This window comes from Nematolebias whitei, chromosome 8 (genome assembly GCF_014905685.2).
Source record: "Nematolebias whitei isolate Nwh7 chromosome 8, NemWhi1, whole genome shotgun sequence".
Lineage (NCBI taxonomy): Eukaryota > Metazoa > Chordata > Actinopteri > Cyprinodontiformes > Rivulidae > Nematolebias > Nematolebias whitei.
This window is the reverse complement of record NC_056505.1, coordinates 10,938,235-10,951,805: the sequence shown is the minus strand read 5'-3', so window position 1 is coordinate 10,951,805 and position 13,571 is coordinate 10,938,235. Positions and strand designations below refer to the sequence as shown.

Here is a 13,571-nt window from a genome sequence, read left to right as displayed (position 1 = left end):
GGAGCTGTGAAGGACTGCTGAGATGAAAGCTCTGTTACGGACCTGCAGAATGATGGGGAGTGTGTGTGCGTGTGTGTGTGTGTGTGTGCCCCTGGCAAATGACTGCAGGTGGATTTGGTTAAAGATGGGTTTAACTGTTACACGCCAGATCAAGTAAATCCGTATAAATCCACATTTTGCTTCCTATGAGATCAATTTGATGACAAACAAAAACAAATTATTGAAAATAAAATCAATCATTGAAATAATAATGACGTGTATGTCACACCATACTGAAGCTAGCTGCCTCAGTGAGGCTGCCGTGGGTCACGATGACACGACAGTTAGACATTTTTCAGCACGAGAAACAAATTTTCCAGTTGTCGTTAAGTTTTTTGCGGCCTTGGGATTTACTACTTCTAATAAGCAAATATTTTCCTTTACATATTTTTTAAACTATGCTTCTGTTACTGCATTACTACAAAAGTACTTGAATGATTTCTATTTGGTTTTGAACATAAAACTTGCTTTTCTCATGGCAGTTTTGCAAACACAATAAATCAGATAAAATATGTTTACTGGACTTTAATTAACATTTTTTCTTCTTTTGTCTGAAGTTTTTTTTTATTAGTCTGTATAGACCTGGACCTGGACGGATTCAAGGCCCCAAAATGCCAGAAACTCCTCAAAAGTAATTGTTCGTGGATTAAAATGAACTATTCAAAAGATATGATGATATTTTTGTAGATCACAAAAAGGTTCTTACTTTTAAGACATTCTTTACCATAAGTGTATGAAGACAGAGGATTTTTTTTCTCTAATATGCACACTCAGCACTATGACCTTTTAAAATGCCTATGTATGAACAAAGGGAGAGCTGATTTTAACAAGATAAACCTGTTTCAGGTGCAGAAGATGGAGGCCTCTCTTAAATTCAAGAAGTCACCAAACTTATCTGACCTGAATATTTTTGTCATTTCAACATGAGTCTTATCTTAGCGACAGAAATAATCTGCTTTTTTAGACTGTTGCACAGCAATTTGGTCAACTCTGGTTGTTGCATGAATGCTGAGTCAGCATTTTGCAATCTAACTACCGGTACTATGGATACTTAGCACTATTAGCCATATGCCAAAAGTTTCAGCTCATTCAGGAGATGGGTGCCATATGACTTTTCTTTGTTGTAACTTTTATACTTTTTAAAATCATTAACATTGTATTTTGGGAGAAACTTTTCTCCGTAGTACTGAGATCTTTTTAATTCCTTCTAAAACTTTTGTTGTCTTTGAAATCTGCTTCAACATACTACCTCTATTTTGTTTTTTGTATAACTTTTAGCTGGCCTTTTTCTGCTTTTAGCTTTTAGCTACCATTCTGCTACATCACTGTAAACTGTAAATGGTGATATATACAGTAGAGGAGGTAACAGTTTATAAATATTTGGGAATTTGAATTGGTTTCACATCGTGTTAATGTTTTGCAATCTAAGGTTAAAGCGAGACTTGGTTATTTATATAGAAATTGATCTTCATTGGATGCAAAATGCACCATTTTTGAAAAAAAATTCATTCTACCTCTGCTGGATTATGGAGACATAATTTACAGATGTAAGGGTGTCCTTCATAAGCTGGACACAATTTACCACTCTGCTATTCACTTTGTTACAAATGCTATAACACCCATCATTGTCAAATGGCCTTCAAAACATGCTCGTTGTGAAATTCATTGGTTTACCTTCATTTATTAGACTTTGCTGGGCGTGTCACCTCCATATTTAACTCGGCTACTACAAACTAGCACCAGTTTTGAAGCATAACACTCGATCCTCTCAGTATTTGCAGTTAACAACTCTAAAGACCAAGTCTTGCTTTTGCTCTGTGGCCTTAACCCATTTTTAAAGATACTTGCAAATGTTTTCATGTGTAGTAATGTTGTTGTTTCTTTTTACTTTGACAATGAATGTGTTGTTAATGTAATTTGTGATTTCCTTGTTTTTTTACTACATTTTATTGTTTTACCTTTTTTCCCTTCCCTGCCTTGACCCACCTGTTGGTGCTGCCAGGCCAGCACTGTAAATTTATTCTTAGTGTTAACACTATGCCTGATTAAATAAATGTGAAATTAACATTTTTTAGCATACTATTGCTACTTTTAGCTATCATTCTATTTTTAGCTTAGGTGGCCCATGGTTTTAGCTTTTAGCTACTTTCACCTTCTACCATCCTTTTGCTACTTTTAGCTTTTAGCTATAGGCTTTAAATATTTTTTAGCTAGCCTTTTGCAGCTTTTACTTAGCTTTTTTGCTAACTCCATTTCTTAGCCAGCATCAAGTTACTTTTAGTGTTTGTCAGCATGTTTTTATTTTTAGCTATTCGTATATTACTTTTATATTAAATCCCTCCTACAAGTCAATCCTCAGTTGATCACAGCTTCTCTTTTTCTCCATTCTCAGTCAGTGAGGTCAATAAACTGTTAAAAGATCTTGATCCTAAAAAATATGCAGGTCCAGATGAACTTCCACCTTATTTCATGGCCGCTCATATCATCACAGTCCCTGTGACCCACATCTTCAATCTCTCCATAAGACAAAACTCCATCCCAGACACTTGGAAAACAGCCTTGGTTCTTCCTTTGCTGAAGGGAGGTGACCCCACCTCACTGAACAACTATCGGCCAATCTCTAAACTCTGCATTTTAGCCAAGGTTCTAGAAAAACTGATAAACTCTCAAATCAAAAATTACCTGGACTCATTTAACATCTTACCTCCACATCAATCTGGTTTCAGGAAACAACACAGCACAACCACTGCTTCACTGAAGGTTCTTAATGATGTTGTTGAAGCACTGGATGTTAAGGATTATTGTGCTGCACTTTTCTTAGACCTGTCTAAAGCTTTTGACACTGTGGATCAAAACATCTTGTGTCATAAACTCTCAGAAATTGGTTTCTCAGAACACACCATTGGTTGGTTCTCTAACTATCTTTCAGACCGGAGGCAATGTGTTCAACATAATGGTACTTCCTCCAGTTATTTAACAGTCAACAATGGTGTACCACAAGGCTCAGTCTTAGGACCCACCCTCTTTACAATCTACATACATAATGTAGGTAAAAACATCCCTAATGCATCCATACATTTCTATGCTGACAACACAGTTGTTTATTGTCGAGCTAAAACAGTTGCTAAGGCTTTCCAGCTTTTGAAATCTGCATTCAACAACATCCAGACAGATTTGTTTCGCCTCAAACTTGTCCTAAATGCCGACAAAACCAAAGGGATGCTTTTTTCAAATAGGAAATTGGTCCCAGCAGTTCTTCCTCCGATTTTATCCTCAAATGGTGTCCCCATTGAGTTTGTTGATTCCTATAAATATTTGGGTATCTTGGTCGACTCACATCTCTCTTTTAAGCTCCATGTGGAAAACTTGATAAAGAAACTGAAAGTTAAACTGGGTTTCTTTTTCAGAAACAGATCCTGTCTAACCCTGAAAGCTAGAAAACGCCTTGTATCTGTGACTTTCCTTCCCTCAATTGATTATGGTGATATTATTTACATGAACGCTCCTACAAGAACCCTGCAGATGTTGGATGCTGTCTATCATGGTGCACTTAGATTCATAACTGGCTGTGATTATCGTACCCACCACTGCACCCTGTATTCACTGGTTAACTGGACATCATTAACTTCACGCAGACTCTCTCACTGGTACATTTTCATCTTTAAATCACTTCTTGGTCTGTTGCCTTCATACATCTCCTCCTACATGTCTCTGCGTGAGTGCAGCTACAGTGTGCGCTCTCAGGACATTATTACCTGCAGTGTTCCCTCAATGAGGACTGAACTAGGCAAAAGGGCCTTCTCCTATTCTGCTCCCGTTTCCTGGAATATCTTACAAAAAGATTTGAAGCTCTCGACCTTGACCTCTCTAAGTGGCTTTAAGAATCTGTTGGACACCTGGCAGGGTCCAATGCTGACATGTTCCTGTTTTTAGTTTTTGTTGTGAAATAAAGATTGTGTTCTTTGTTGAATTTAACATTCCTATTCTTATTTTATTTTGAAATTGACATTTGTCTTGGAATCTAGCTGTTTTTTGTTTAGTTACCTTTTCCTTTTAGCCATCCTATTTGTTAAAAAAACAACCCAAAAAAAACCAACAACTGTAGTATGCTTTTTTATAACTGTTTATTGTTGTTGCTGTTGTCCATTGTTGTCATCTTTCTTTGTTGAAATCAGGTCTCTCTTGTAAATGAGTCCTCGAGGCTCAATGGGATTTACCTGTATAAATAAAGGTTGATTGATTGATATTCTAGTTAGCTGCTTTTATGTTTTTAGCTTCCAGCTAACCTTTTGATAGTCCAGTTTGCATTGGCTACATTCAGTTTTTAGCTACCCTTTTGCAATTTTTAGCTTTTGGCTTGCATTTTGCTACTACGCACTCTGCATTTTCTCTCATTTTAAATATGTTTTTATAAATAAAGTTTCTTTTAATTGGCATTTATTGTAAAATTTGCGATGCGTTTTTGGAAATGTAAAGTCGTAAATTTCCGACGGTTTTATCTCACAACTGGTAAAACAAAATAATAGCATTACCCCGTCTAGTTCTCTACCAGTTAATATGAGAACCATTGTAAAATTGTTAAAGTAAATCGTCATAAGGTTGAGCTAAATCCATCTTATAAATCTGCAATAGTAAAATATTTCGGTTAAAGGCAACTGAGTGTGTGCATCTTAGCGTGTCAGGTAAGTTGTCAAATTTACGAGGAATCCCTGAACGCATCAATTTACCTCAACGTCAACTAGCTACAAAAAGACCGAGGCGAAGCTCTGTCACCCACAGCTGCGTGTAGGAATAACGTTTACTGTGTCCACACAGGAGCTTCTTTTGCATCATGGAGGAGAAACACATCATTAATTTTAGCCCTGGACCTGCTAAACTCCCTCAGTCTGTAAGTTTGGTCCTACTATTTGCGTGTGTGTGTCCGCAAATCTGCGGGAATGCTGCAGAAAATAAGCTAGCTTAAGCGAAAACATCACTTATTACGGTTTGTGTTGGAGGGTGTTTGTTGATGCACACTACACTAAAGTATTTTCTATGTCGTTGCGTTTATTCTGGATGTCTTTAAACGACCTGGCAGCCGAAGCTGAGCAGTTTTACCATTAAAATGCAGATTTTCTGCTGGTGACGCTGTAGTTATTGTGAAAAGCAGTGATTGTTGGTTTTGTGTCTCTGTAGCTGTTCGCAGCTCACCAGGATGAAAACTGGCTGCTGAGTTGCATCAGCCTCTTTCCTTCATTCATTCATGTGGAAAACTGCTTTTGTGCTTCCCAGGCTGCAACAGATCCAACCTCTAGATGGCAGAAAAACTTTAATCTAATTTATCTCGTTTAATGACCAACTAGAATAAAAGAGTCTTGCATTTAAAATATAATTTGGAGAAATTAACTGACTGCTGATCGACCAGCTGAAGTTAGCTGAAACTGATCTGTTAAAGCCAAAACTGCAGAAAACTAGCTAAAAGTATCAAAATCGTAAGTTAAAGCTAACAACAGCAGAATAGCAGCTAAAAGCTACATTGAAAAAGCTACTATTTTTCTCACCTTTGTTACCTCAGGTTTGTTCAACTCTCTGAGTTTGTAACCTCTGAACTAGAAAACGGGCTCAGTACAGAGTTTTGTGCTCAATACATTTGTTGATAATAGAGAAAAAACATCCTGCAGGAAGTAAATAATCACCAACGTTTTAAAACTATTGATGCTAGAGATATAAAGCCTAGTAATGTTAACAAAACGATTGTTTCTGCCCTGCAGTAAACCTCTGTTATAACTGCTGCATCCTGTCAAACAGATAATATGGAAAATACCATTTATCCCTTACAAACTTCCATACTTGGACATCAGACCTCTTCCCTGCCTGTTTTTAAATCCCTTCTTAAACTCATCTCTTCTCCCTGACCTTTGACACCATCTGTGATGTTGACTTAATTATTTTTATTGACTGTATTATGTGTGCATCATTTTGGCCCAATAACGCTGGCATGGTACGGTATACTTGTTGAAAATGTGTCGACCTGAAGTGTTTACGATGAAGAGGAGCTGAGTCTGTGATGTGTTGCAGGTGCTGTTCCAAGCACAGAAGGAGCTTCTGAACTACAGTGGATTAGGTATCAGCGTTCTTGGTGAGTAGATACAAAGAAACAAAATGCACAAACCCTTGGCAATCAGGGTTTCTGTGTTAATCTGCGCTTCTTTACTTTCTGGAGTCGTAATGTGGTTTTAAGCGTTGATAATAAGGATGTTTGAATGTTACGTTTTTGTTCTTTTTAAACCAGAGATGAGTCACCGATCATCAGACTTCAATAAAATCCTCAGCAAGGCAGAAAGTCTCCTGCGAGAGTTGTTGTAAGTGGCGTTTGTGACGGCGACAGGCACCGTCTTCGCTGTAAACTGTTCAGTCCTATCGTCGGTACACATCCAAAGTTCTTTGGGTTTAGCTTGAATTAAGTGTTTCACGCAGGAACATCTGTCTCCACAGAAATATTCCAGACAACTACAAGGTGTTGTTTCTGCAGGGCGGCGGGTCTGGACAGTTCAGTGCGATTCCTCTCAACCTGATTGGCCTGAAAGAGGACACGTGTGCCGATTACCTGGTGACTGGCACATGGTCATCAAAAGCGGCAAAAGAAGCAGAGAAATACGGCAAAATCAACATTGTTCACCCAAAGTTGGATAGTTATACAAGTATGTCTGCACGATCATGTTTCATAACCCTGTCTGTGTGAATGCAGAGGCTGAAGATCATAGATTTTGGTTGATAAAAAAATAGTTGTTTGAGCTCATGAGTGGCTCATCGTCATTCAGTCTGCACCAAGAAAGACCCTCTGCAAAATCTGGCAGCTTTCCAGTCTGTTGCATAATTCTCTCCAGCGCAGATCACCACTGAAAGACTCTGGTATGCAGCAGCCTTTTCCACGTGGTTGCGTCTGGATTTGGCTTTCAGAGGAGCTCTTTTGTTCTGTGGTGCTGGACGGTTTAACAACGCTCTGGAATTATTTGACCAGCATCATCATGAAGTTTTTACACACGTCCGAAAAATTAAAACAAAAACCCACAAAAATGTTATTTAAATGAATTAAACAAAGGTATGGTATAGTCAGGAACCCTGGTTGCCCTCCACAACATTTAATCATGAGGGCACACCATAAAGAATATGTCAGGGATTGAAAAGATGTTAAAGTTAACATCTTCGTGTAACATTTAAGAAGTGGATCCTAATAAAATATTATAAATGGCTGCTCTCGAAACACAGTCAGGATATTTGTCTGATTGTCTGAATTTATTTTAAAAAAAAAATGGAAGAACCATAAGGATTTCTAGAAAATGTATTTGTGGAAAGTTGATAGATAAACAAAACATTTTTAGACTTTTGAGAAAATCATTATACTTTAAGAAAGAAAATCCACTCAGTCAATCATGAAATATTATTGTGTGTGGAAAATGGTATTGGTCAGTGGTGGAGAAAGTACTCAAACACTGTACTTAAGTAAAAGTACAAATAAACAGACAAAAATGTACTCTAGTAAGAGTAGAAGTACCACATTTGCATTTTTTTCTTAAGTAAAAGTACTTGCTTTTAAAAATACTTAGTATTAAAATTAAAAGTACTTGCTGAATGTATTACCTAATGCAATGGTGTTCAGTATCATTGTGTGACTACCGTATGTATATTTTCTGTAATACATTAATAGTGTTGAGCCGTTTTATGCTGCAGATAATACATGTTTTTATTGCGTTTACTCTGTGACACAGTTCACACATGGACTTGTGATTCTGTGCAGCAGAATTTCAGGGATGAGTTCAATGCCATTAATCAAAATAAGAGAAATGGTTTTACCTTTGAAAGTTTTTATTTAACACAAAGCAAAACCAATGTGTCGTTTTAACTGCAGTAAAAACATGTAAGTAAAAGTTGTCTGCCTGAAAAAAGGAGCATTAGACCTAACAAAGGAACAGGCTCTGATCATTTCAACTCCAGTTTGTCATCAACTTTAGTTGAATATTGTCTATTCAACCTTGTAATGGGTCAATATTGAACAATATTTTAACTTCCTGACACCATTTTTTAAAACTTGGACCCGAGTGTCGAGTCATTTGAAGACATCTCTCGTCTCCTGTCCTAACATCATGAACTGACACGTTTAAGTAGAAGAATTTCTTGTTCAAGTTCAGAAGAAGTTGGTTTTCAAAGTTTTTTGAGTCCAGTCTGGCTCTTTTGGGAGAGAGAATCTGTCCTGCTGTACTGAACAGTCTTTCTTTCAATAGTATTTTAATAATATTTCAATAATATTTCAATAAGGCTTTGTGGCGCAAATCTTCTGGCTGACTCTCCGTGGTGGAATCCAGTTTGGGTGTGTTAGCGGTGCTGTGGGTGCACCCAGCTCAATGACATTATATATATATATATATATATATACTAGAATATACGTCATTGGCCCAGCTCTTCTTGAAGGTGGGTTTAACGTTACCTGCCCACTTTGCAGTGATTCAATGAACCAACTTCCCTCTCGCCATTGGTTACTTTCAAACTAACGAACAAACCAAACAATCGCAACATGAATGTAACTTGTAGCGCAACGCCTTATAGAAATGTAGTGTAGTAGAAAGTACAGATACTTAATGTAAAATGTAGTGGCGTAAAAGTCAAAAGTACCCATGTTTAACTGTACTTAAGTAAAGTACAGATACAGTAACAAAGTACTTGTACTTAGTTATATTCCACCACTGGTTGTGGTGATGTCATAGTTTGTGTCGTCTTTACTGTATTTTGGTTAAAATGGTAGGGTTCTACTACATGAACAAAAACAAACAACAAAAAAAAACTAATTAGAACATTATTTTTTGAAGATCTCAGGAGCTCTACCACAGTGTTTGGTCTCAGAACTGGTTTCAGGGTAATACACACTTCCATATGGCGTAACAACATTCTTTGTTGCTCCCTTCAGAAATTCCCGACCCCAGCACCTGGACCCTGAACCCGTCGGCCTCCTATGTGTATTACTGCTGCAACGAGACTGTTCATGGTGTGGAATACAACTTCACGCCTGAAACTAACGGGGTGCTCCTCGTCTGCGACATGTCCTCCAACTTCCTGTCCAGACCAGTGGACGTATCAAAGGTGAGAATGAGTCTTATTTTAAGAGAAAAGTCTCCATTTCCGCACTGATCATATTGACCATTTAAAAACGTTCATTGTGTAGTTTGGGCTCATTTTTGCCGGGGCTCAGAAGAACGTGGGCTGTGCCGGAGTCACGGTGGTCATCGTGCGAGAGGACTTATTAGGACACGCCCAGAAGGAGTGTCCCATTGTCCTGGACTACAAGGTGCAGGCTGAAATGAACTCCCTCTACAACACGCCGCCATGTTTCAGGTATCATGGCTACAACGGGTGGAAATAAATCTACAAACCCCTGAAAATTTTTACAGCTCACAAAACATTTTTTCACAAAACAATATTTGGTGCGTTTTGAATAAATAATCCAAGGATCTTCTTCATGTTTAAGTATAATTCCCATTTAAAGCATTTTAAGGCTTCATGAACATGATGGTATTAATGCATAAACAATCTAATTACTATTATTGTATCTATAACTAATAGATTAATCTATTATCTATAATCTATTAATCTACTGTTACAAATATATAACTTTTATAGATAAACTGTTGAAAAGTGCAGCAAAACGGATTTGGTGTGCCAAATGATAAAAAGTGTGTTCACCCCGCCACCCAAGCATAATGGATGTCCTGCAGAACCTGTGGTTGCTTCTAATGCGTAACACACCACCACCCATGGTGAAGTCAAATTACACACAACAAAAGGCTCTTACACTTTAAAATATAAAATAAACAAGAAACAGAAAATTTCAGTGACGTAAATGAACTTTTGGGTGTTGGAGCTATTTGCTGCCACTTCGGGGCAGTCTCAAGAAAATGTGCAACAATTTGACTTGATTTTTTCTATTTAAAAATTATGGTTAAAGATCAGCTAACAAGTTCATAGAGCTAAAAGGAAGTGTTAAAATGAGAAATAGTTCTGTAAATAATTAAATAATTTCCTAAAAATTGTGTAATGTTTTACACCGATTGTAATAAAGTACAGCACTTAAACAAGCAGACACGATAAGGAGAGGAGTTGTTCTTTGACTGTGTGTGACTGTTTTCATTTTACTGGTTTCAGCATCTACATCATGGCTCTGGTTCTGGAGTGGATCAAGAATAACGGCGGCAGCGCTGCCATGGAGGTGCTCAACAAGAGGAAGTCCTCCATGATTTACGACATCATCAACTCATCTAATGATTTCTACGTGTAAGTATTAAAGCTTCAGGTTTAACGTTGTAACTTTGAGGATTGTTTCACAGTGACTCTTCAGTTGTAGTCCAGGTTGAATCTGTTTAGTTAAGATGGTCTGAAAAGTGATAACAGCCTGAGTAATTCTTATAGTTCTTATGTCAAAAAATGACTCCAAGGGTACATAATATATAGAGTCCAGGCAATTGCAATGTTTAAGTAAATTTTAATTTAAACGGAGCTCAAACAAAACCAAAAGGAGCCCCAGTCAAAACAAACAGAAGAGGGAGAAAATCTGAAACTAACCAGGCAGCTGTTGAATTCAGGTTTAACCTCTAAACCTCAAAACTGAAACTAGGACTGCCGGTAACTCCCAAACCAAACTAGTAATTGTTAGAAAAATGACACGGCGCAAAGCTGCTGTGAGCGGGCAACCAACCAACAGCTTCTTGATGTCCACCAGCAGGCCGAAGGTCTTCCTTTTAACGATGCGGCAGTCAGCTTTGGAAGGAGAGGACGAGGTAATTGAGCAGATAAACTGATGCAGGGGTGCCTAACACTGATGTTCCAACTAACTGTTCACAAAATACAATTGTAAACTAGAGAAAATTGCATTTTCTGTGAAAATGCAGTGTGAATGCTTATTGCTGAAGAACTTGCTGAAAACAGCTGAAATTAGCTAAAAACATGTTGAAATGTAGCTGAAATGGAAGAACAAGCCCAAGTTAGCAGAAGAAAGCAGAAAGAACACATTTGTGCTGAATTTGGTTTAAATGAGCAGAAATGAGCACAGAAATTAATAAATTAGTTAAAAAAGCTGAAATTAGCAAAAATAGCTGAAAAGTAGCTGAAAAGGCAGAAAGACGCTTCAACTACCAGAAGGAAGTAAAATGAGCTGAATTGAGCTAAAAAAAAATGTGGAAATAACTGAAAAGTCTAAATTTAGCACAAAAACAGGTAAAAAGTAGCTGAAATATCAGAAAATGCTGAAACTAGCATGAAAAAGCTGAAGGAGCTTAACAAGCTGAACTGAGCAGAAAGAAGTTAGGCTGAAAGTAGCAGAAATTACCATGGAAAAACTTGAATAAATCTGAAGATATTAGCTATAAAAAAGCTAAAAATGTAGCTAAAAAGATGGAACAAGCTTTATTAGCAGAAGAAAGCAGAAAGAACACGTTTGCCCATTCATGCTGAAAGAAGCTGAAATGAGCACAAAAGTGGAAATTATCTATAAAAAGCTTAACTGAGCAAAAAACAGCTGAAAGGTAGCTAAAAAGTAGAAATAAGCTTAAATTACCAGAAGGATGTGGAGAGTGATTTTTTTTTTTTTTTGCTGAATTAGGCTGAAAAACGTTGAAATTAGTGCAAAAAAAGTGGAATTTTCTGAAAAATCTAAAATTAGTATCAAAACAGCTAAATAGTAGCTGAAATATCAGGAAAGAGCTGAAACTTTCAGAAATAAGCTGAAAGTTGCATAACAAGCTGAAATTAGCAAAAAGAAATTAGGATAAGCACAATTTCTTTTCGTTAGCTGAAGGCATCTGAAATGAGCACGAAACAGCTGAAAATAGCTGAAAGTAGCTGAAAAAAGTTTTAAATTTGCACAAGGCAACTGAAAGAGAAGCTAAACCAGAACAAAATGTTTAAGGAGCAGTAAAAGGTTGTAAACAGATCTAAAGAGTTGAAGGATGTAAAATGAGCTCAGTTCATTTTCTGTGAGGAAAAAAAATGTGACAGAAAAGGCTAAATATTTCAAAAAGCTAAAGTTGCATCAATACCAAACGTCATAGCAGGATTTTCCTGAAAGAGCTAAACATTTTGATTTATGTTTTGTTGAAATAGTTTGAAACCCGCAGGATGAGAATTGCGCCGAAAATGTATGGCAAAAAAAATAGATCCCATAATGTGAATCCTTCATAAACATTTAGACAATAAATGTGGGAATTGGACAAAACAAAATATTACCAGTGTTTGTCATTTAATCAGACTTCAGCAGCGTTGGAGTTCAGCCCAGTCCAGACTGGTTGTTGACCTCCGTCAGCCTCAGGTACAGCAGATTAGATCTCAGCAGCTCAGGAAATGTTGAAGTATTTTAGCGCGTATAGAAAGGATACACCATGAGTACAGGATGAAGGACTTGAGTTAAGAGTTTACAAATATGGTGAACTCTTGGAACTACTTGATAAAAATGGAAGTTATTTTTTTTCCTACTACAATTTATGTAACTGTTTGTAAACGTACTCAGAAACCCTTTTGTTTTTATGTCTCCACCTGTTCAGGTGTCCTGTGGAGGTGTCCTGTCGAAGCCGCATGAACATTCCTTTTCGTGTCGGGAAGAAAGACGGCGATGAAGCCTTGGAAAAGAAGTTTCTGGAAGGTGCTGCCAAACGTGGCATGATTTCACTTAAAGGACACAGGTTCGCTTTGCAAACACTCACCTCCGGTTATTTTCACTAAATGTTATTTATTCTTGAGACTACAAAAAAGGAGACTGTAGGATTCAGAATTTGTCAGATATTTTAAGGTTTTTGGTGGCACCAGTAGCTGGTTTTTAAAGGTTTCTTTGACCCTAGAGGGGTGTCCAAATGGTTTTCATATGTGGTCCAGAACAATCCAGATGAAAGGACTCTTGGACCACAAAATGTTAATTTAACTCTCAACGTGAACAATATTTTGGAGGAAGGACAAAAATTTACTAATTTTGATGGAGAAAGAGTTTTAAATTGCTGTAGATCCAAAACATTAAAAGCATCATAAACACTAAGTTTTTATTTATGTTCAAAATAAAATTAACCAACATTTATTCCTAAATTTGACAATAATTACTGATTTTTGTCAAATTTCAAACAATATTATCATTTATCGCAATAATTTCTGAGACAATTAATGGCCAACAAAATTTGTTATTGTGACAAGCCTAATACTTGTTACCGTGGCAGGCCTAATACTTGTTACCGTGGCAGGCCTAATACTTATTACCGTGATAGGCCTAATACTTGTTACCGTGATAGGCCTAATACTTGTTATCGTGGCAGGCCTAATACTTGTTATCGTGACAGGCCTAATACTTGTTACCGTGATAGGCCTAATACTTGTTACCGTGATAGGCCTAATACTTGTTACCGTGGCAGGCCTAATACTTGTTATCGTGGCAGGCCTAATACTTGTTACAGTGATAGGCCTAATACTTGTTACCGTGATAGGCCTAATACTTGTTATCGTGACAGGCCTAATACTTGTTACCGTGA

The 13,571-nt window shown here is 37.2% G+C and overlaps 2 protein-coding genes across 2 annotated transcripts in view; both read left to right on the top strand.

The window, feature by feature from the left end:
- tmem8b (transmembrane protein 8B) overlaps positions 1-13,571 on the top strand; it is a 1,109,927-nt gene that overhangs the window by 909,877 nt on the left and 186,479 nt on the right. The window lies entirely within an intron of this gene.
- The window catches only part of psat1 (phosphoserine aminotransferase 1), a 9,533-nt gene continuing 742 nt past the window's right edge, over positions 4,781-13,571 (top strand). Inside the window, exons 1-8 of the mRNA XM_037680927.1 lie at positions 4,781-4,927; positions 6,097-6,157; positions 6,311-6,380; positions 6,514-6,719; positions 8,981-9,153; positions 9,236-9,405; positions 10,213-10,341; positions 12,603-12,740. Coding sequence (XP_037536855.1) covers positions 4,871-4,927; positions 6,097-6,157; positions 6,311-6,380; positions 6,514-6,719; positions 8,981-9,153; positions 9,236-9,405; positions 10,213-10,341; positions 12,603-12,740 — 1,004 coding nt within the window. The 5' untranslated portion in view covers positions 4,781-4,870. The remainder of the gene's footprint in view (positions 4,928-6,096; positions 6,158-6,310; positions 6,381-6,513; positions 6,720-8,980; positions 9,154-9,235; positions 9,406-10,212; positions 10,342-12,602; positions 12,741-13,571) is intronic.